Source organism: Triturus cristatus, chromosome 3_1 (assembly GCF_964204655.1).
Source record: "Triturus cristatus chromosome 3_1, aTriCri1.1, whole genome shotgun sequence".
Taxonomy (NCBI): Eukaryota; Metazoa; Chordata; class Amphibia; order Caudata; family Salamandridae; genus Triturus; species Triturus cristatus.
In genome coordinates, this window is record NC_140583.1 from 166,900,347 (window position 1) to 166,924,772 (window position 24,426).

The following is a 24,426-nucleotide window of genomic DNA, read 5'->3' on the forward strand; positions in this document are numbered from 1 at the left end:
TATAATGTTGTGTTAACTGTCTTAGGGCCATATGTAGGAAGCCAAATACCGGTCGGTAACGGCCGAAATTCGGTAAATATCCCGTTACCGACCGGTATTGAGGCACTTGAGATGTAGGTGGCTGATTTCTGGATTCGGTATTTACCGAATCGGAATTTTAAGAAAACGGTAAAATACCGATTCGGTAAATACCGAATCCAGAAATGCTATGTAGGGGGCACTCATGTGAGTGCATTATTGGTGTCTGGATTCGTTATTTACCACCAACTACAAGTTGATGGTAAATGACGAATACCTTTAAAAAAGCATTTTTTTGCAATTTGTGAAGTGCCATGTGGCAGACATACATGCCCTTAGGGCATGTATGTGCGCCACACGTGCACACATGCACGAATCAGGGGTGCAACAGGGTGTCAATGTGACACCCTGCCTCCCATGACAATGCCTCCCCTAATACCGATTCGGTATTTACCGAATCGGTAATAGTAACTGGCTTCCCATTCATTCCTATGGGCCTCCAGGCCCATAGGAATGAATGGGAAGGGATGCATTATTACCGATTCGGTAAATACTGATTCATAAATACCGATATTTACCGAATCGGTAATGATTACTGATTAATTACCTACATACTATTTACCGATTCATAAATACCGAATCGGTAAAATTCGGTATTTATGAATCGGTAAATGTTCTGTTACCTACATATGGCCCTTAGTGTCTTATTTAGAGTTTACAATAGACATTCTATTCTTGCTCATTGTATTACAAGTGCCATAGAATAAAACGCACCTGTAATAAGGTTGACAGGACACCCGCAACGTTTGTGACAAAGTACCCCAACCGCAAAACAGAAGGCCCTAAATTGGGTAATGCTTGTAAAATCTAAAGGCCAGATTACAAGTTTTGCGCAGCAGAGCCGGCGCAGCGCTGCATCCGCTGTGCCAAACCCATGCAAGACCGCCCAAGGACCGTATTTGAGTCAGAAGTGCACAACTCGTAATATGGTCAGGGGTTCTTTGCTATTCCCATGGCGGTGTCTGGAAAACAGGCACCGCATTGGGAACAGCAAAAAAGTTCCAGTAGGGCACAGACGTGGACATCCATGCCATGCTGGAACTTTGTGGGGGTACAGACAGGTGGGCATATGTTCTGCCCTCCTGAATGTATCCCCATGGCGGGGGGGCCGTGAAGGGACGATAGGGCCCCATTTGTTCCTGCATTGTCAGCCTTTTCATGGTGGGGGCTCCGCCAGGAAAATGCTGGTGGTCCAGGAACTCATAATTTTCTGAGCGGCACTGCTCCAGTCCACACTCAGCATATTGCGTTGTGGCGGTCCTGCGACACTGCCCGGGAACAACTGTTCCCTGGCACACTCAACGGTCCACCGCTGCATTGACTTTAGAAGTCGTCATGCAGCGGACGGTGGACCACTACTTCTGTGCCACTTCAAGTCTGGCAGTCAGAAGACCGCCAGACTGGTAATCAGGCCCTAAGTCATTCATTCTTTTTGATTAACTGGTGCTGTGAGGGTAGATCAGAATATCAAAATAGTATTTATGTGGCATGCACATATGGATCTTGTTTTCACAACCAATCTTCTCTTCCAACTCTCTCCTGTATAGGGTATTGATGATTTGGAGTTCAAAGCCATCTATAATTCATTGCTATCTGTGGCAACTGTCAGTATTTGCACCAAGAAGTTCTAGTCTCTTTAGCATTAAGCACTTTGAAATATTTGAAACATCAGTCATTGTGCAGTGTTTATAGACAGGCCTGTATGCAGAAGTTCTGGTGAGGAATCTAGTTGGAGATTTAAAGTGCATTTTTAAGATAGCAACACTTAGGAGCAGTATATAATATGGTCATGGAGGGTGGGGCAGAAGCTTAAAATTAACCCTGGGCATAGTCTGCATAGTTGCACTACACATAGCTACACAAAGTACACTTTAAACTACACAAACTGCATAGTGCATAGCTGTTAGCACTGTGTGCTTGTCTGCTCTGAGCAATAATTACAAACAGCATCTTGCACAGTCCAAATTATAATAAAATTATTTTTCTGTCTTTATATGCTAAAATACATATAGTCATTTCACAAAAGTGAAAATGATAAATTAGCAAGCAGTGAGAGAGGTGATGATTTTGGGATCCTCCCTAACCTAGGGAGAGAACCAAGCAGATGCCTTGAAAACAAACAGCACATCTTCTTGAACGATTCGGTGGTGGTCCCATCCTCTTAGGACCACCCCAAGCACACTTATTGGCAAAAATACAATCCCAACCAAAGGCCCTGCAAAGCATTATGGGACGAGATTAGCAGTGGGCAGTGAATATTATTGTATCCAATATCAAAATAATTCTACAAAGAGCTGCAGTTCAACCAGTCGTTACTAGATGCCCCTCACGAGCCAATTGCAAAAGCATTGAAATTATTATTACATCAAGCTGCAGTTCCACTACACTAGTCGTTACTAGATGTCCCTCACGAGTCGAATGCAAAAGCTTCATGAAAGGGTTTCAATGCTTTTGCATTTGACTCGTGAGGGACATCTAGTAACGACTAGTTGAACTGCAGCTCTTTGTAGAATTATTTTGATATTGGACACTGTAATATTCACTGCCCACTGCTAATCTCGTCCCATAATGCTTTGCAGGGCCTTTGGTTGGGATTGTATTTTTGTCCATAACTGTGCTTGGGGTGGTCCTAGAAGGAAGGGACCACCCCTAAATCGTTCACCAGCATGATCTGCTCTTTGTGTTCAAGGCATCTGTCTGGTCCTCCCCCTAGGGGGGGATCCCAAAATCATCACCTCTCTCATTGCCTAATATTTTCATTCGCAGTTACCTTTTGTAAATTGGTTATATGTGTTTTAGCATGTTAAATTTCTTTATCAAAGCATTCGTGGGTATTGTTGATATTGCTGCTATGCTACGTGTTTTAACACAGTTTTATCTACACATGCTCCATGAGTGAAGTGTAGTACTACGCCCCGTGTTCCTTAAAATGCATTTTGTTATACATAGAAGTAGAGATTAGTTTGAATAATCACTGGAGTAACTCATGTAGAAGAGTGGATTTGAAAATCAGGCAATGTGTGTGCCTGTTTCATCAATGGCTGCAGTCTTTGATCTGCTTTTGTGCTGTTGTACTATTGATGTTTCAGAAAGGGCTGCCTACGCTCTGTGAGATTAGTGATTGAGACACTGAATGGCCCAGCCAGCATTCAGCCTTTGTTGATGGAGTCCTTAATTCACCTTCTTTGAGTGAAGTATGGGTTTTAGTTTTAGCCTCATGATTGAAAACTCTGGTTTAGAAAATAAATATTCTACATACACATAGAATAGTGGTTGAGGGAATCTTAAAGTGACATTGAATTGTACATAATGGCATTTCACAGCCTATCAAAAATAGCATTGACTCTGTGGCAGATGTACAACTGTTTTTTGCAGTCGCAAAGGGGAATTTGGCCCCTTTGCAACCACAAAAAACGTCTGCCCAATGTACTAACCCTATTTTGCAAGTCGCTAATTCATTAGCGACTCGCAAAATATGGTTAGCAACTCGCTATTAGGAAGAGCGTCCCTTCTTAATATTCATTGGCAGGATATGTGGCTTCCCTGAAATAATATAAATGTTAAACATAGGATTGTCTTTCCTACAGTGCTATTAAAAAAAGCTTTCACAATGTCAGTGCTGCTCTTTGACAACTGATTAGCACAACTGAATAGTTCACCCGTGGGTGCCAAGGTTTGATGTAATCATCTTCCAATAAATCCACCTCAATTATATCATTGAACATGTCATGAGTGATGCAATGCGTGATGTCATAAGCAGTGCATCATAGGGGTGCAAGTTATAGTTAGTTCAGTAAGCTATCACTGGTGAATTTCAGTGCTTTTTTTAGGTTAAAATGGTAGTTTTATCTCACATTTTCACCTCAATAAAACATAACTTTCCCCTTTGGTTTCTTCAGTGAATTCAGTGAGATTTTCTATAGTAAAGTGAAATCTAATTATCCTACCTAACTGCAACTTCACTTCAATCTTTGTTTTGTGAAATTCTATGTTTTAATGCAAAGTAGGATCTTACTATCATACCTAAAAAATCTTACCTAACAACATCACTGGTCAGTGGCGGGCAAGGCCTGCACCCAAACCCACCATGCACGGTCAGCCGGCAAGAGCGCACATTACAATATAAGAGGTATCATCTAAATAAGGTACGTCTAATGGCTTTGTCAAGGGGTCATCACAACAATACATAAAACAGAGCTCTATTGGCTGTGAAGGGGTGATCACATTAAAATACAAGGCAAGCTTACTGGCTTTGTCAAAGGTGCCACCACAGTATTATATGCAGGAAAGCCTTTTGGTTTTGTCAATAAAACAGCAATCATGTTATGATTAAATATAAAATTACAAGAACCCCAAATCATATTCAAAGACATTAATTATTAATAATAGGCATTGCAATGTCTGTTGATAAAGCTTTAAATATATAATCTGTGTTCAAAACAACCGCAGACATGTCAGAGATCATTTTTACAAGACCATATAATGTAGCCAACAGGTCAACCACATGGACTTACAGAAATCCTCAAATGAAAAGCAAAGGCTCCTGCTCTGTGAATATCTGAAAACAGCATAAACGTTTTCTGGGATCACACTGTATACACATAGGAAACATAGGGTGACTTAAAAAAAATTATCTGAACTCCCTGCAGCCCCTACACCATTTTTGTAACATGTTGGTTTTTTGCACCACACCGCGAATCAGGAAAACATATGCATATTTGCCAACACAACTTGCCAGGAGCAGTAAATAATAGATGAGCAGCTTCAATAGCTAATTTATCACTTTTTGTGGCCTTAAGCCACAATATTTAATATTCTTTTGGTGCCCCTGTCCCACCTGGTGCAGCAACAGCCTGACATATTGTTGCATGCTCGTAGGGGACAAAAGGTCCCACCAGTTCCACAACCACCTCCCATCCTGGGGTGCGCACAACGGCTGGCTACACTTTTTTCTATTTTTTTGTTTTTTTTGTTGGTGCTTTGGTACCACCCATGGCACCCAAAACTCTGTCTTTGATTGGAGGCTACGGGGGTAGGCCCAAAGTCTCCCGGTGAAGCACCAGCATCCTATCTAGCACCCATCCTGGGTGCTGGCGTGGAAGCCAGCCATAGTTCCATTTGCTCCTGACCAGTGCTGTAATGTACCCTGGCAGACTCTCGAGGGCACGGAAGTAACATGCTTCTATGTGGTCTCTCAGACACAATATTTTTGTCAGAGCCCGGAGGTTTTGCAGATCCCCACAAAGAGTAGGGGTCAGGGTATCAAGCTTCACCCCCATGGAACCTTCCCCTGAGGGAAGCTTGCACAGTACCCTGAGGGTGGAACATAAGTGGGGATTTGACTGAGAAGATAACGATCAGGAAAGGTGTTAGACAGGGATGCGTCCTTGCCCCAACTTAATCTAACTTATTTATAAATGACGCTGCAGAGAGGCTTAAGCAATGTAAACATGATGCCCCTAGATTGGCGGGTCCTGCACTAATGTTTGCAGACGATACTCTGCTGATCTCCCGCACACTTATGGGCCTTCAATCTCAATTGAATGCTTTTGTCACTTTTTGCGGGGAAAGAGGGTTAGAATAGAACCCCTCAAAATCCAAAGGAATGTTAATTAAACCCCACAAGAAGTACAGAGCTATGGTGACTGTAGAGGGTCTCCCCCTAGAGGCAGTCGAACATTTTGACTATCTTGGCGTTAGACTAAGTAACACCCAAGCATGGACCCACAGATGGTAAAAAGCAAAATCACATTACACCAGAAATCTTTCGCCATAGATAGACGCTATAAGGCCACTTCTGGAGGTCCGGTTGCTCCTGTCATGGTTGTGTACAAAGCAACAGCTGTCGCGTCAGCACTATATGGAGCTGAGATTTGGGGGTATGCAGGCGCAGATAGGCTAACCAAAACTGAAAACAGGTTTTTAAAAACACTTTTTAAACTTCCCCAAAGCACCCCTGTAACACCTATACGCCTAGATTTGGTTCTTAATCCCATTCATTTAATAGCAGTCCTAAAACCCTTGCTGTATTGGGTTAGATTATGGTCTACACAAGAATTATATTTTATAGAGAGTATGTGAAAGACCTCCTAGCCCTTGATAGTAAAGTCAAAACACCCTGGCTTCAACACATACAAGAACTAACATACAGAATTTGTATGAGTAATTTATGGATGGCCCCAGACTCAATAGTAAAAGGGGATATTGTAAGAGTCAAACAGTGTTATTGGGAGGCAGTTATACACCAAATGTGAGAAGCTTATGAACCAAACACTGTTACAGGAAAGTTTCTTAATCATAAAAGCCTATATGAATCGGATGCACCTGCAACAATTAAAACGTTTGTATGTCCAATACAGATGTGGGATTCTGCCCCTAAGATCTCATACTACCAAATGGTCAGATGTATCCCCTAAGTAAAATTTTTGTCCAAACTGCCCAAATATAGTGGAAACAGAATCACATTTTATGTTATTTTGCCCCCTATTACAGAACACCTCGGAAAAAATGGTTGTTGGTTGTATGTAAGAGCATGGGCATTAGGCATTATTGGGAAGCCGAGAGACTTTTTGCTTTTGCGGTGTCCCAATATTTGTACAGGTACCAGTACTCCTTGTGCAGTCACAAGCTGCCGGCTGGCAGCGTCCTTTGCAAAACCCGCACACAAAAGAGGTGGGCTGACACAATCCAATTCCTTGGGCAAAAACAAGCTGCGTGAGCAGGAGCCAGTAATGCAGTCAGCCAACTTAAACAGCCGGCAGCTTGTGACTGCACAAGGAGTACTGGTACATTGCTATCAGCTCACCACCCGGCAAACCCGTGCTCTAAGAGGTTGGAACGTATGCGGGGACTCAGGAAGGGTCTGAGGAGTATATTTGAACTGGACATAACGCGCCTTTTCCTACATCGCACCACAGCCATATGGACTTAATTTTAGTTTCCCCACGTACCACCCGCCCAGGTATGGAGCATTCTGGGTGTTGTAGTACTTACAGTGCTGCCACAGGGTGATGATCATATGTTTGGGGGTGCTAGCTCCTAATTGGGGGCTGAATGCAGGATGATTTAAAATTGGAGGCGTGGTTATGTTTCAGTTTGGCAGCGGCACCTGAGGAAGGCAATCAAGCCGAAATGCATTATGGCAGTTATGCTTTACAATAAAGACCTTTTCCTGATTTCCTCGCGTGGCCCCTTCCTTCTGCTTGCTGGTGGTTGCTTTGGATATATACATATATACACAAAGAAATTAAAAATATATATAAATGAAATGTAGGTCGGGGATCAGCAAGAAGTGGGCGTCCATGGATGGTTGGCTACAGGCCCTGTGGCTAACCTCCACTCTGCACAGCTGGGCGTTGGTCACCCACAGGGGGACGGACTCAGGGTCTGTCAGAGGCTAGGCCCTGGGACCAATCCTCCACTGTGTATGGCTGTCCTCAGTGATGTCATCAATAATGTTATTTAATATGATATTTAGCATGTCATGAGTGATGTACTATGAGAGGTGATATGCAGTGGGTGGTAAGGCCTCAAATTAGCTCAGTAAACTATCACTGATGAATTTCAATTCTTTTTTGTTTTAAGGTAAGCTAAGATCTTAGAACAATACCATCTACTATAATGTCAGTGTAAAATTTGCGTTTTTTCAGGAATATATATAAAACAAATTGTTAATATACTAATACAGGGTCTCATTTTCAATCCATTAGTCACCATAACAGAAACAACATATTGTCTGGAGGAACGCTTCATAATCCATACACAAACATTCCAAAGTCCTCACCTATTACTTTCATGTGTACAGTGGTAATATTGTTGATACTGGATATCCTTAGTGATGCATGTTTTATACTATAAAAAAGATGCAACAATGACAAGTTCCATAACAGTAGAAAGGAACCTGCCCTTCGTCCTTGTTCCTCTCTATGGTTATGGAACTCCTTGGTAACTTGCAATATCCTTATTATGTAGGGCAGGTGGTACAGCACACACACTATCAAACATTTGAATATTGCACAGAAAACATATGACCTCATTAGCTCTCTTAATCATGTACTTTAGAAAATGTGTCTTAACAATTGTCGTTCCTATCTGCCATACGATGAACTGTAAAGAAAAAAGTGTAACCACGTCACTGCTGATTTGCCATAACATTTACAGGCCATCTGGATACAAACTGCTAGAGTTGCTGCAACGTACTGTTTCTGTAGCTAGCGATAATATCCCAGGTCTGAAAGTGAGATACAATATGGTTAAGGGTTGTGGAAATATTAAGTCCACATATATCATCTTCTACAGCATAGGGAGGTCAAAGATTGGGAGATTAATCTGTTGTTTGACTCTTGTTTGTATAGGATAAAGTACTGTCTTCCTCGGTACGCAGATTTGAAAATTTCCACAGCTTTACTCATGTTTGTGTAAGGCTCAAGTGGATATTTTGAGCTAACACTTAACACACTTTAACCATGTCAGAGCAGGCACACAACTATAAGAATTTATAGGTTTCAATAAGTGGACTGGCTCAAATACTGTGCTGAAACAGAAAAGGCTTAAGACCTGCCATCAAACTGATATCATTGATTGTTAACTCTGTTTTTATTAGAACTAATTGAATGCTATTTGGATTCAAGAATAATAATTAAATAAAATAATGCCTAGCATGATCTCATAATTCTGCTCCATAAAAAGCAGTAGCTACAAATCTAGACAAGCTGGAAGACTGAAAGACCTCCAAAGCGATCACAAAATTTTAGGACACCACCCAATGTTCAGGTTAGTGAGAGCTCTCTTTTCAGAAGCTAAGGTTTCTAGTAGATATATGGGAAAATATGTGTAGTCTGTCACTTTAGATGTAGGGTAACTAATTTGAACATGGTTCTCATTGCAATATTCCTCAAAAATTGCAAATAATACAAACAAAGCATTCTCACAATGAACTGTTTCATAAGCAGATGATGACACAAATGTTCTTTATTGTGCCTAACCCTAGGACCAGTATGGATGACTAAACGTCTCTCTAGAAGGTAATAAAAAAAAGGTGAAGAGAATGAGGGTCTAGTGACAATCCTGAAGAACCCCAGTATCGATGTTAATGGAGTAGGAAATCTTGCCATTCTGGCTAAGTCTCACCTTAGTAAAATACCACCGTTCGGAGCTGCAATCAATATTAGAAATTCTTAAATACCTGGGAGCCCCATTCCTCTCCAAAGCAAATACCTATCAACTGAATATCAAGAAACACTAAGGTGAACAAGGAGAATCATTTATGTTTCATTTGAGATACATATGATTCTGAACAATACAGTGTGGGACAATATGTTTGCTGCAACATCCATCAATGAGATTGGTCTATAGATAGAATAAGAACACTGTACTCCATTTTTGGAGATAGGCTTGATCTCTGTTCCTTGCCTTGAAGAAGCTATTATACCACATGTCGGAATACAAATAGAAAAAGAGCGTAACACTGTGCAGGATATAAGTTAATCCATGGTCTTACCCAAATTTATAGTGTCCACTGCATTCTTAACTTCTGCCAGAGTAATCAATCTTACTTTATACAATTAATGTAGATTAACAGAGAACAATGATTGAGTCATCCCCACAGGGCACGACCTTGAAGTATGCAATAGAGAAACTGTTTACCACTGTGACTCCATTGGATCATAGAAGGAGCTCTCTTGGAATCCTCGGCAAAAATTTCCCAAAATTCCCAAGAGTTTTGGTTCAAAGCAGCCTCCATGATAATCCTCATTTCATATCAAGAGCTTCTGAATGACTGGTTTGTAATGGTTTCCTCTAGGGTTAAGTAAATGAACCCAGGAATTGCTCAAAGATGAAAAAGTATGCTTGCCCTTTATTCTTTCAAAGTAGATCAATACTTATTTCTGGTTCACCACTGGTTTTCGAGACTGGTTATGGAAATGTTTCTTAACGGCGCAGTAAGTGTGGGGTCCTGGTTTAGAGTATCCTATCTGTTAGCTCACAGCCTTAGCGTGGTTTCCCCATACTGTTTGCCTTCCTCCTCCACTTATTCTGACCTTGTTTTTGCTGGCCCTATGACTCAGAGCACTTTAGCTGTCAATTACATGTCCTCACTCCCCAAAACATGGTAATATTGGTTCACCCCCAATTGGCATATTTAATTTACTTATAAGACACTGGACAAAGTGTATTACATGCTCAAGGGCTTGTAAATTAAATGCTAGTAGTGCATTGTTCAGTATTCCATCCATCATTCATTCCTTTTGTGGCGCTAAGTGGTAAGGGTATGTCCAGACGTGGGACCCGTGCTCACTACACCACTGGATTCAAGCTAGCCTGGCTGATGAGGGGTGGTGCCCCAAATCAGATCCCAGGATGCTTGTTTCCAGTCCAGGGAGGACCTGGCTTGGCAGTTCGGGCTGGACTGTTCCTATAAGTAATTGGGTCAAGACTGATTTGCATATGGGTGGGTCCAAACCGGGGTGCCGTTGTGAGCAAGAGAACAATGGATTAAACCCAGATCTTTGTGACTGTGGGTGTATGTTTGCATTGTTCAGCATTCCGTCCATCATTTGTGCCATTTACTGGTGGGCCTGAAGCACTTATTGTGCCACCCACTTAAGAAGTCCTCTAACTGTGGCTCAGGCCTGCCATTTCTGAGCCTGTGTGTGCAGTATACACTACCATTTCAACCTGGTTAGATAATTTTCTTGCTAGGCCCAAACCTTTTTTTTTATACATATGTCACCCCTAAGGATGGCCTCGGACAACCCAGAGGGCAGGGTGCAATGTATTTAAAAGGCAGGCAATATACTTTTAAGTTTGACATGTCCTGGTAGTGAAAAACTCTCAGATTCGTTTTTTGCTACTGCCAGGTCGATCTCTTCAATAGGATAACATTGGGATCACCTTAATCCATTGTCTAAGTGAAATTCCCAATTGTGAAGAGATTAACATTCCAAGTTTGGTGTCTCCGGGATCCCAATTTAAAATCCTAACTTATGGTGAAGTTGGATTTTAAATTACAATTCTGAAAATGCCACATTTAGAAAGTTTGAACCTGTTTTCTTTTAATATTGCGTATTTTACTTCACGCTGGGACAAACGGTTAGATTTCGTATTATATTTTATACCTTTTATTAAAGTTTTTTTATATAAAGATTTTTTGCATGTATAGTCACATATCAACATGGGACAAATTAGTCTAAATTCAAGCTGAAAAGAAGCCTAGTGTTGTCAAGAAAACCCACAGTGCTGCCAAATCACAGAGCCCTGATGAAAGTCCCTGTATTGAATACTCAAGACTTGAAACGCGTTGGCTTATGATGACTAAAAGACAGGAACACTGAGGAATTAGGAAGTCATTCTGTCTAGATATAATGAAAAAGTTCCATGTACTAGACAGTAAATCACCCCATGTGTTTCCTTACATTTTCTTAATTGAAAGTTTTGATGTATAAAACATTTTGAGATTGAAAATTATTAATATATTGGATGTTCACTTGCTTAGTAATGTTTTTTCCACATTATTGTTTTTCCACATAATGTATTCAACATACATATTTGTTGCGTAAAGTTTTGTAATTCAACAACACGAATGTTCTTTTTGTATTTAGACTAATTTGTCCCATGTTGATGTGTGACTATACATGCAAAAAATCTTTATATAAAAAAACTTTAATAAAAGGTATAAAATATAATACCGGTGCAAGCGAAATCTAACCGTTTGTCCCAGTGTAAAGTAAAATACGTAATATTAAAAGAAAACAGGTTCAGGCTCACTTCTTTGTTACATATATAAAACGGCCCTGCCAGAACCTGGCCTCTAGGGTCAAACTCCTCCCATTACCAACATTTAGAAAGTTGGCATTTTCTTACTTTAGCAATTTGGTGCTAACTGCTGGTCTCTGATCACATGCCTGGGGTGGGCGACAGTTGGGCTTGTATATTCCCCTAGACAGCAGCCACCCACAATTGGAGCTGGATGGGAGGGAGGAGCCAGACCCAACCTTACTTACACGTGCATAGGCTGTGTCCTGTCCCCGCACAAAAGGCTGCAAACCCCCCTGTTTTAAGTGAGTCTGTAGTCACAGCAGGAAGGGAGGACCTCTGTGTACTTCAAAGGCATGTCTTTGAAGTCTCCCCCACTTCAAAGGCACAACTGGGTGTAAGAACTAGACTTCAGACACCACCACTTCAGTACACTTCTGGACCTGCGAAGTCTCTTCCAGGAAGCAGAACTGCTGTGCTGCTGATGGAGTGCCACTCTGATGGACTGCTACTTTGCTGGATTCCTGCCTTTCTGTGATAAACTGTTGCCTGCTGTTCCCCTGCCACCCAGTACTGGACCCTCGGAAGTAGGCCTAAGGTGCTTGTTCATACGTAACCGACGCATCCTGTCTAACCGACGCATCCTGTCGAACTGACACCTCGCCGCAGCTGTGTGGATCAGAGCTGATGCTTTGCTTCTGCCCCATGGATCGGATCTGGCTCATCACCTCTTCTGCATTGATCGGCAATGATGCATTGTCATGCAGCATGGGTCGGACCTGAGGCATCAACTTCAGATCTACCACACATGACGCTCTTCCCAACACAAAGCCCTTGCATCTCCAAAGACGGCATCCTTAGCGACGATGATGAATCCTCCGCATCGCAGCTCACTACTTATCGGAGCCGACACATTGCTGCTGCTGCATGGATCAGGACCATCGCATTGCAGCTGCTGCACAGGTCAGGACCAGTGCATTGTCGCTGCTGCATCGATCTGTGCTAACATATCGCCTCAAATGTACCACTCATCTTCAATGTTGATGCACCCAGGATTAAGGTACATTTGTTGAGCAGGCCTGACTGCTCTGTGCCAAGCTACTAGAGGGCAGGCACGGGTTAATCTAGGGTTTGCTTCCTCTTACCCTGACTAGGATTTTGGTTTTGCTTTCCTAGGGTTCATACCCCAGTCAACCACCAGCCGAATTTCTAACACTATCGCATTGGTCTGAAGTAGCGGTCAACCCCTATAATTACCATAAAATGATGATGAATACTTCCTAGCCTTTTGCAAACCATTAAATCTATGGACGTGTATCAATCTTCAAGCTTCAGGATTTAGCACAACAGTCAATACATATAATCACTAGTTAGAAAAGGTACTCACAGGTGTGCTGTCTGAACTACATTATCTGTTAGACCTCTGAGCCCAAGTTCCTTACAGAATTCCCTCCAGTGATTTTCACTGCAATTCAAACAAGAATTAGTGAGTCCACTAAAGAATCCAGATATGTAATTTTTCAGACCCATGTTTTCATTCTATCCTCCAATATCATCAATAGCTACAGGAACAATAAGGCACCAAAATGATAAGAATATATAATTATCAAGGCAGATATTCCAATCTACAAATAGGATTGTCTTAGTTCCTCAAGCAGTTTAACATCCTGGTTGTTTTAGATCTTAGAGTGCAAGTATTATATAAGATGTAAGTTGACAATGCCAAATATGAATCCAGTGGTCCAGGATAATTGTAAATTTAAAGGCCCTGATTTGTAAACTGCAGTTTCCAGTGCATTTTGTAGTACTATAAATGTACTACAAAATGTAATTCACAGACAGCGCAGCATATTTATTGGAGCTTTGTGTCATGCTTGCACCACGCAATGTGGTACTCACGTAACACATACCTATAAGTCAGATTTATGAAGCCATGCAAAGCACTTTGCGTGGCTTTGAATGGCTTTTTTGATGCATTCCGATATTTACATTTACTTGTAAGCCTGGGTATGTTACAAAAAGATATGTCTCCCAAGGAGAGGCATAACAAGGAGAAATACTTTCATTTCTCATTGTTTTCCTCTTTGTATGGGTGCTGCATTCTGCAGCACACATAGGAAGAGGAAAAAGCATCTCAGCATTGTTTTTGTGTAGGAAGGTACTCCTTTCTGCACAAAAACAATACTTCCTACAACACAGGCACATTAGATCGGTCACCTTATGGACCTTTTTCCTTCCTGCACAAAAACAATCCTTCCTACAACACAGGCACACTTGCAACTTGGTGCAGGATGCCTTTTTCATGTTAGGCTGCCAAACAGCACCAGCGCAGGTGGAAAGGATGGGAATGTGCCGTATTGGATAAATACAGTGCATTCCTGCCCTTTCTCTGTGATGCAGAACGACACAAGAAGGAGACTTGCTGCGCTTTGCTGCCCTGCACAGAAAATGTTATAAATATGGCCCTAGGTGCAGAGTTTTACATCTCTGCACTGCCTCTACTTATGTGTGCGGGGAACACAACTCTGATTACAGAGTCTCTGAACCTCTGCACATGTAAGTATAAGGAGTTTGGAGTCATAAAGCTATGCAGGTAGTTTGTGAATACTGAAAAATAGTAAACTTACTCATAACCGTAAGTCTACTTTTGAGAATCAGGTCTTTAGTATTCATAAAATATACTGTTGGAAGGTGGCTTATTAGAAGTGCTAAGTAGTGACTTTACAATAGTAATAAGGCGACAAACACAATAAAAGGTTCAGTTAGGTGCCAATAAATTAATCCCTTGCTCAGACATTGATAGCTAGCAATAAGCAGGCAGGCTTAACTTAGGAGACAGGTGTGTAAATCATTTAAAAACACCAATGCATTAAATCAGAAAGACACAACACACAATACAAATTAAAACTCAAATGTATAAGAATAGATTATATTTTTATGAACAACTAGAAACCAAAATGACAAAAACCCATTGTAGGGAACGGGAGATATGACTTTTCAAAGAAGAAACATTTTCTAATGCTTACAAACATATAGCACCACTTTCTGATATCTGGTCACGCTTGATCGGTACCAAGTCAGAGTTTGAGGCTGACCACGATGAAGCCCTGGTAGGATGTACTAAGAGGAATGCCTCAGTAAAAATGTTACCTTCACACTTAGGAGCCTATTAAGATATTGGTTGTAAAGCTTCTGACCTTAGGTCGAAGGTTTTATGACCGAGATCGTAACTTTTACTTCCGACCGGCTGATTACAATACAGCCGGTCGGAATTTAAACCGGTCGGTCATTCCAGACGGCTTCCGATGGGTTCAAGGAGCCTGTTGGCCAGCCGGGACCGTCCCGTAATACATACGGACAGCGTTTTATGCTGTCCAGATTTCGATGCACGGTTTCTGGCAGGCTTTCCTTGCCGGGCTTTCTGACATGGAAAGCCTGTCGTAAAGCGTGTTTGGGGGCCCCTAGCAGGGCCTCCTTATCCTTGCAGCCTTCGGTTGGTGGCTCAGGGGGGACCTGTGGTGCCCCCTGGTAATCTCTGCAACTTGTGGAAGGCACTACGGGGTGGATGGATTAACACAATATCCCATTTTACTATGGGAGCTTGGGTTACGGCCAGTTTATGGCTGTAACCCATGCTCCCATAGGAAAATATGGGAAGCAGTCATATCGTCATTAGGCATTAGGGACCACCGACCGGAGGTCGGTCAGTCCCGTTTCCGCCACAGTGTCGGTCAGAGGAAACTCCAACCAACATCGTAATAAGCTCCTTAGTTGTTTTTCTGGAGATTTTTCTTGTCGGGCTGGATTTGGTGCGGGTTCTTCGTCTTGACTTTCTGTGATGCCCAAGTCAAATCCTGGAAGTCTGGAGCTCCAGAGCTTTCAGAGGGATGAACCTGAAATCCAGGCCTGGTCGTGTTTGAAGGTAGTCGGCTTGATTCTCGACATTGGATCGGTCACCTTATGGAGCTTTTTCCAAAAGTTGCTCCAAACGTCTGGAAATTCTTCCTGCAGTTCCTCTTGAGGGTTCAAAGTGTCCAAAACACAAATCCACAGGTCTGGAATCTCCTAGATTGTCCATGTGATGTCTGAACTACAATACCCAAAATGCACCTGGCCAAATCCTTAAACGTCCACTGGATGGGAGCTCTTGGTGGAGATGATGCAGGTGGGGTCTGTTAACCTGTAGCTTGCAGGGACTCCACTCCTTAGACATTCAGAGTCAGGAAAAATCCTTCTGGTGCTGAGTCCCTCAGTGTGAAGCAGGTGCAGTCCTGGTGAGTGCAGTCCTCTTGGTGCAGGACAGGGAGTCAGCAGGGCAGTCCTTCTTCTTTTCTCTTCAGGTAGCAGATCTGAGGAAATATGCAGCTCTCACATATTTGTTCACAGTTTCTGCACGTCAAGCAGTGGGGCACCCCTGACCAATGGGATGCGTGGTGCCATCCAGGTGTATGATGGGTGCCTCCAAAGTGTAGCATATTCTTGTCCTGGAAAGCACTATTCTTTCAAAATCCAACATGGTGAAAGTCTCTCTGTATCAGGCTAACCCGACCTACTGGTGTGGCTAATTTTCCTAAACACTCCCTTATCCCTTTCCATATTTCTTCCTAATCTAATTACAGAATCTCCTGTATGGCTGAAAAAACAGGATGAGGGGCTGGGCCTCTGCTGTCCTAAAGTGACATTCTCCCTTTGAAGACCAGTTTAGCTAACCCTCACTCCCTTCCTGCCATCTGCTCTGCAGCTTGTACTTCTCTGCTCACAGGAAACCTGTTGTGGTCTCCGACAGGACACTTCACACCTCATCAGGCAGCACTGGCACAGCCTTGGAGCAGGCTGGTCAATCAGGAGAGAGCAGCTGGTAACCTGGACTTTGGCTCACAGAAAGGAAAGTGTAATAACTTATTTCCTGTAAACGTTATTACAAATCCAATAGTGGCAAGTTGTTGGATTTATCTCAACTATTAATTTGATATCTTGAAGTATATTTTCAAATGGCTACTAGCAATATTTATAATTCAATGAAATACTACAATGTTAGCCTATGGAGCCATTCATTACAATAGGACAAACATTGAAATTGTCAGTTTCCCCCTCATCAGGCCTTATACGATATCTTTTATAATGTCCCTACTTATAGTTAGAAGGCACTCAATCCCTGGAGCACCTTGATGAGACCCTAGCAGTGACTTACATGCAAAAATAAGGTAGTTTGAGACTTTGGAAGTATCCAAAGTCAACAGGCAACACAGCAGTGTAAACACTAGTGCATGAACTCTATTGGGTCTTCAACCCTCCTTGCTCTATACTGTGAACCTTTAGGTAGCTTGAATCCCCCTAGCCCTATTATCTACTAGGGACTTACAGGGTCTGTCAGAGCAAATTATAATTAGACCATATACCTTTACATTAGAGCATTGGCCCTGGGTCTGGTAAGCAGAGCTCATGGCACAATTAGGGTCAGATACCACTAGCACCAAACAAAATGTGGGTGATCATGGCGAAAAGGATGAATTTCTCAAATATACTAGTTAAATTATTGAATGTAGAACCAACTTACTGGACCCCTTTTCAACAGCAATTGGGGCCCTCTGGAGCTGGTGTATAATGAGTGGAATAATGACCTTAATAAAACTGATGTACCACCCATATTTCATGAGAACAACTAATTTGGAACAGTGCCATAAATGATAGCTACCAGCTGTGTCCTACTTTATCACAAGACTGGTCATTTCTAAAGAAAACTAAATGAAGTTCAACATTTCTAGCAGCTAGTGAATGCTAGAAGTGAACTGGGTCAAGGTAATCTACCCATATTTCAGACAGCATATGAGCCACATGTGAGAGAATAAAAAGAGTGCTAGCTAACACAATTTTCAAAACATTGGAGTAAGGTATAGAGGCACGTTTCAGGTGCTGTACCCTCACAATGCCTTTCCTAACAAATACTACTTAAGCTAAAGAATCACCTAATTTTGTAAAGCATCATGTAGGTCACTTCATCTACTGTAGTTTAGACATTAACCATCCAGACAGCATTTGCTCAGGGCCCTGTAGACACATCCTCTAGATTTTTTCCCCAGACGTAAGTGAATAAATGAGGAGATGATAGTGAAAATAAATTATTCAGAGGCTGGATATCAGGAGGCAAATTTTAATTGCCTCTACTAGTCAAGTTCAGATGCTTCATGACATTTGTTCTATCAATCCCCTCAAAATTTGAGGGATTTGCTCAACAATTAACTGGTCTTTGGGGGAGTGCTAATCCTTGTGTGTTTCCCTTTAAATTCCAGGGAAGGAGTAATCATGGCCTCATAATGTCTTCCAGCATTATCAGTAGGGTCAGTCAGTCCGTCAAAATACTTTATTCAGTTACAATAACCATTACAGTTATAAGTGTATATGAATTTTTATAAAATAGTCACAATGTAAGTACTATAGATATTAAGAATTTCTTAAAAGAAAACTTGAACTTTAAATGTATCATTAGGGTCAAAAGAGTTGAATGGGGACACGATAAGGCCTCAAAAGATTTGCTAACCTTAAACTATTTACAAAAAGCAATTTCTTCTTGCTTCATAAGCATAGACCATTGTTGAGACTGAATCAGTCAGCGCAGGAGTGACATTTCCTGTGAGCAGAGATGTTTCAAACCCCTACATTTTAAAGCACATTCATAGAGACCATTTAATTAAAAAACACTACTTTTTTGTTGGTGTGACAGACTTCTTCTCAGAGGCATTCAAAGACTTCAATAAAGATGTCTAGCTACGGAAACAGCAAAGAATGGATGTTATAGCTTGAACATAAAATTACTGTCAATCTTTATGTTGCAAAGGAAGACCATAATGATCTTAGTTAATACTTATAATATAGTTTGCACTCCACCAAAAGTAACTTGTAACTACTTCATGGACTACTTGGCCTACACTGATCTCAAAGGAGTCCACACATACAGTGGTGCCCTGTGTACCAACCAATGTGTATGTTGTTGATGATATGATGAGCATTTACCTAATTTCATTCTACGTTTCTGACTTCTTCTGGGGTATTCAAGGGCCCACCTGTCTTCTTATGCAGTTCAACCAAATTGGTACGAGATTTGTTAGATAAGTCTTCTTTAATTAAAGGTTCCAAGGTGATATGTTTCTTTATACTTTAAATAAAATGAAAAGCAATCGCAAAAATCAACATATTAAAATGGTAACTTTCAAAGAGTTATGTGGTTTCAGAAGTCGACGATGGAAAAATGATAGGCGCACTGAGTAATACAGTATATTTAAAACAAAAAACAAATAAAGATATTTAGCCAGCACAATTGCTTGTCACCGGTGCCAAAACAAATTAATGGCCAAGTCCAAGTTGCTCCAGACTTCATTGTGCCTGGACATGGCCACCCTTTTGTGTCCCCAGCATCAGGGACTGCAAGTTGTATAAATAAAGCAGGATATGGAGGTCAAGCAAGAGTCCACCTCAAAGGACCCAAGGAGAAGCCATTAACAGCTTTGTTCTATGCATGGCCTACTGGTCTGAATCAACCACTGGCAACAGCTGAAACAAGAGTAACAGCATGGAACCAGTGAGCCAGGGCTCCTGGATACTAAACTCCAATGAAAAGAAAGATGAAGTACAAGGAGGCACTACTCAATAAAAGAGGCTTCAGTCGGCATAGATGGCATAAGAGATTGGCCAACAGTGGCATGTAAAAAGAGACCACAAGAGTCGACCCAAGGCTTGACCTCCACAGCTTCACTCTGCCAATGGCTATGGTTGTTAGCTCTGATAATTTGAGTTGCTTATTCTAGTACATAATGTTGGGATAGAGAAAGGTGAGATATGCACTAATCAGGCCCATTGCAAACTAATAATAACAATTTCTTAGCTGAAAATATATAGCTAAACAGTCTTCAGACATAGTAGGGAAAAGCAAGGTTACTCGGCTTGTGTCTCTAAATGGGAAGGTCTAATGCGAACAGACCGTAACACATGCTTGGTTGTAAATGCTAACATCAAAGAATGAAAAAGATTTGCTTTCCGAATTTGATCTTTATGGCAGATTTCAGAAAACATGCATATTAATGTAGATCTTAGCAGAGAAATTCACAGATATGCTCTGCTTCATTTTCATTAAAAAACATATTGTTCCTTGAGTACCCTCTTTACTGTCATTGACTTGGCGGTCACAAGTAGGCCTGGGCAAAAATTTCGTTCCGTTCGCGGAAATTGCGATATTTTGACATTTTTGCGTTCCGCGGAGAGCGCGAAGATGTCAAAAATTCCGGTTTCCGCAGCTTGGCGATAATTTGTTTCTTGCTCGCGCTGTAAAATGATACATTCTCTCGCGCGCGCGATCGCCTTACCTGATTCCCTGCGTTCGCCGACAAGTTTTCTTGATCCGGTCGCGTTCTCCATGAGATGTTGTATTGTTTTTAGCCATTTGCGCTGTCTCGCGACAGTTCGCGCCCGCAGTGACGTCATGCGTCGCGCGATCACGTCTTTCTTCTCGCGATCATGCACCGCGAGAACAACTCAAAACAAGATGGCCGCGCCCGCAAGCAGCCACATGGGTAAGTTGGCGACCCGCAACCATGCAGAAAATCGCGCGAACATGCCGGAAAAAACCTTCCGCATCTTCGCGATATTTCTGCTTGTTTGCGATAATTTTAAACATTCTCGCGATAATTTGCGAAGGTTAATTCCGCAAATTCCGCCCACCCCTAGTCACAAGATTGAATCACTGTAGGACTGATTGAACCTTTTGTTTTCTTTCAAAGATGATAGAATGAGTTTTGGGATCATAGTTCCTGTTGATTAACTGTCTAGAAGCAATTAAACATGTCATTATTATTATTAATAAATTTGCATTTGTCTTCTTGGGATCCGTTTCCTTTAGATCCTTGGTATTGTGTATTTGTGTCCTCAAAGAGTATAGTGGGAGTCATTGACCCTTGATGAAAGCTGCACCTGCCACTGACATTGGTCCTTCCTGAGGATATCCTCTGCCAATGAACTTCAGCAAGCAGGAAAGTGGGGTCATCATTTGAATGTGGAATTGCTGTAAGACATGCAGTGTACCTCCTGGGAGTGGTATGACAGGAATTACTGAAGCTAGTGTAAAGACAGGGGATTTCACCCTGCAGTCTATGTGCTGATCTAATAATAATATGGAGTGTGAGATACCACCAAAAGCTGATGGCAGGTCGAACAGCAAGTGGGCAGTAGCTCTGTCCCAAAAATAGCAACAATTGTAGATAATCCATGGGAGAGACCAGGACACTCTCTTTTCCATGGACAGGTCTATACCTGGTTTGAGACCCATGCAAATTGTTCATGGTTTTGGAGAATAATTGATCATTACACTATAAGTAGCGATGGAGGAAAATGGGTCCAAGAAGACAGGTCTAAAAGGAATTGACACTAAATGGTCCACTGTGGGTTTCTTTAACAGTGATACAAGTGGTGCTTTTTTCAAGTCGGTAATGATCATGCCAACTCTCTGTTTGTTTCGGCATACTTTTTAGAACAGGAAAGTTTGAGTTCTTGAGAAAGAATTGGGGCACTATATTGTTTCCATTGGCTTCTTTTAAATAAGAGGCAATTTAATGTATGTGTATGGTCCTATACTTAGAATGTTAGCTACCAAATAAATTAAGGCCCTAAGTACGAGTCTGGTGGTCCAAGAACAGCCAGGCTCGTGGGGATGCGGCGGTGGCAGTCCAGCCACCACTGCACCGGTGGTCTTACTGCCCTTAGACTTCAGCCATTGGACCACCATGGCACCGCCAAATTCCTGGCGGTCCTGTGTTTGTCTGAGAGCTGCAACATGCTTGGTGGTGCCCTGAGGCACCGCCAAGCTTATTACGTCTTTACTCACTGCCAGCGCTTTCATGGAAATTCTTCCTAAATGAAAAGGTTGGCAGTGAGAAAAGAAAGGGGGCCCTTTAGGCACCCCCCTGCCATGTGCACGGGGGTGCATGCAGGGGGGCACATGATGTGCCCCCTTTATTTCTACACCCCCAGTTCCTGCACTGCAATTCCTTCTGGGTAGGAACAGGCACTGGCGGTCTGGCGGAAGTGCTGTTTCAGGCTCACAATGACCGCCATGCCGCTTGCCCCCCAGAGTAAAAATAACTTGTAATCTGGCGGGTGGCCAGGTGATGACCACTCTTACCAGGGCGCAGCGGTGGTGAGCGGCCTGCCCTAGCCTAAAAGTCATAATTAGTGTCGCAATTCTATGGATCATGAACAGTTTCAGCCAACTCGGCATTGTGAATAGAGCGCTAATGAATGATAAGAATTATATTTAAGTACAGTGTTGAAACCATTTACAAAAATTAACTCATGAGGACGCTAGTGAGCCACCAGGCCACTATGTAGTAACCTTGATCGAAATGTACAGCACTCAACCCTAGGATCCGGGCATGACCAAGGGGTATAAATAAATGGGTCAAAGGCTGCTCATGGTCTTCACCTGCAAGGCCCACAAGCAAAGCCATGACATTTTGACAATATTGACAAACAGGTGGCTTTTTTGCTGTATCTGCTATCAATGCGAACCTACTTTACGGCAACAGTAAATTTAGGTCATATCTCCATAAAACTTCTATTAAACAATGTTTGTCATTCATTGAATTAAAATATTATTCACAAATTCATTTTATTGTGACTCAAATCCATTTAAATGCCAATCTTTACAGACATTGCTCTTTGCATGCTCTTAAATGCAGTTTCCTGAGTTCATCCAATGCAAGTACATCAAGAGTACCGGAAAATATTACTGGGAGATTTGAAAAGCTTTAGAAATATCTTTGACAAAGAGTACCTTTCAAAACAGTTTCAGTTTGCCTCATATATCAGCACAGCAGAGGATATTTTTGCAAATGAGCTAGGAGATTCGGGTCCGCCTTTCAGGGTTGAGGACTCTTTTCTTTCTGCTGACAGCCCATGAGCTGAACACTCAGCCGCATTGAGAACACAGGTCGGACGGTTTGCACAAGTAGCTTTCAAAGGTGTTCATACTCTAAAAATAATCATACAGCAGCAGCACAAAATGGCGTACCTTAAATATCAGGTCCTTCTTTCCATACCGAAGGTCCTTCAGTTGAGCCTGGATTTTTTTTGACTGCATGATCAAGATAAGAAATTAGAGAATTAGATAACTTGTAGGGGTTAAATAAAGAGCAGGGACTCAAATAATTATCTTGTTACATTTATAGACACATTTTAAATGTTTTTAAGTAGTATGATCATTTTTCCTTTTTACATGTTAGCACGTTTGTGTTATCCAATAAACTTGCATTTTGATCCTGTACCTAGTTATTCCCAGACCTATTCAAAGTTAAATTAATTTAAATAGGAATGAGAGCCTCTTGACATTCTACAAACACATCTTCAGTTAAAAAAGCAGTAGTTCTACATGCCTCATAAGCCACTGTGGAAATTGGTTTCAAAGAGTGTTACTCTGAAAAGAATTGCCTCTTTTGAGCACTTACATCCATTTTTTGCAGAATTTTATTGCTGATTCTTAGACTCTATACACCCCAAATGCATGAATCCCTGCTTGGCAGAATAAACTCTCCCGTAAAACCATAGTATGCGGTGTAGGAATTACACTATACTCTATATCTCTGGTTTCACCAAGCTAGAAAAGTAATTCAACAACTAATATTGATATTTATTAAAAATACAATCTAATTGTAAAGCTATACTTTGTATTATGCATTTAGGAACAATAACTTTTAGATAGTGAACGTTTCCCTGCATAAAGGTCCTGAAGGCTAATTTGCTTTAGCCCTCCATCGGCTGTCTAGCTGGTACTTGATGAGGAGGCTGCTATTAATGGTAGGTTGCTTTCTCCATGCAAATGTTTTCTGTAATCAATAAAGATCAAATACTAAGGTATCTAGCAGTTTATCTCACAAGATGTCCTTAATGGATAGAAAGGCGTGAATACCTTCAACCCAATTGACAGAACGGGTTCAACATCCTTCTGCCAATCTGATGACCCTATCAAGAGGGTCTTTGCATTCTTCTGGACCAATCTATCAGGTAGTCTCTCTGCATGATGTTCTAAATGTGAAGGATGCAAAGAAACGTTTTTACTTATGTTTCAGTACCACAGACAATGGCCCATGGTTGGGTGGTATTGGTCCACTGTTGTAGTAACCCATAAAAAGTTGAGAGTCCTGCCTAACCTTTAGCCTTGCCTAACAGTGCAGAACAGGGATATTAAAGTCTACTCTTCTACCCAGCATGGTCTTCAGTGTGAGGAGACAGATATTGTTGGGGAATAATCCACATCTGGTCTTCTAAACATTCCCCTCTGAACCTTCAATCTGTTTGGTAAGGAGGAACAACTAACACAGTCAAAAGAATCCCCTTGAAGAGAACCACATTTCTATATATGATAGAAGAAAAGAGAGATAGAAGAAACAAAAGCATACAGACAAAGTATAGTATCCAGATAAACAAGATGAAAACAAAACCTGCGATACAACAGAAAAGCAGCTGTACACATTGGTTTTCACAGTTTCTGAGTGAAAAATGTTTGAATTTTGCAGTCAGGGAAGTCCTCTTGTTGTTTAGATAATTGGTGTG

General features: G+C 41.6%; 1 protein-coding gene across 2 annotated transcripts in view; it reads right to left on the reverse strand.

The window, feature by feature from the left end:
• Positions 1–24,426, reverse strand: part of LUZP2 (leucine zipper protein 2) — a 1,193,026-nt gene that overhangs the window by 390,805 nt on the left and 777,795 nt on the right. Inside the window, exon 7 of one of the 2 annotated variants that reach the window (XM_085646302.1) lies at positions 22,889–22,951. In XM_085646302.1, the coding sequence (XP_085502428.1) occupies positions 22,889–22,951 (63 nt within the window). Of the gene's footprint in view, positions 1–22,888; positions 22,961–24,426 lie in introns of both variants that reach the window. The other variant, XM_085646301.1, reaches the window with a different exon arrangement.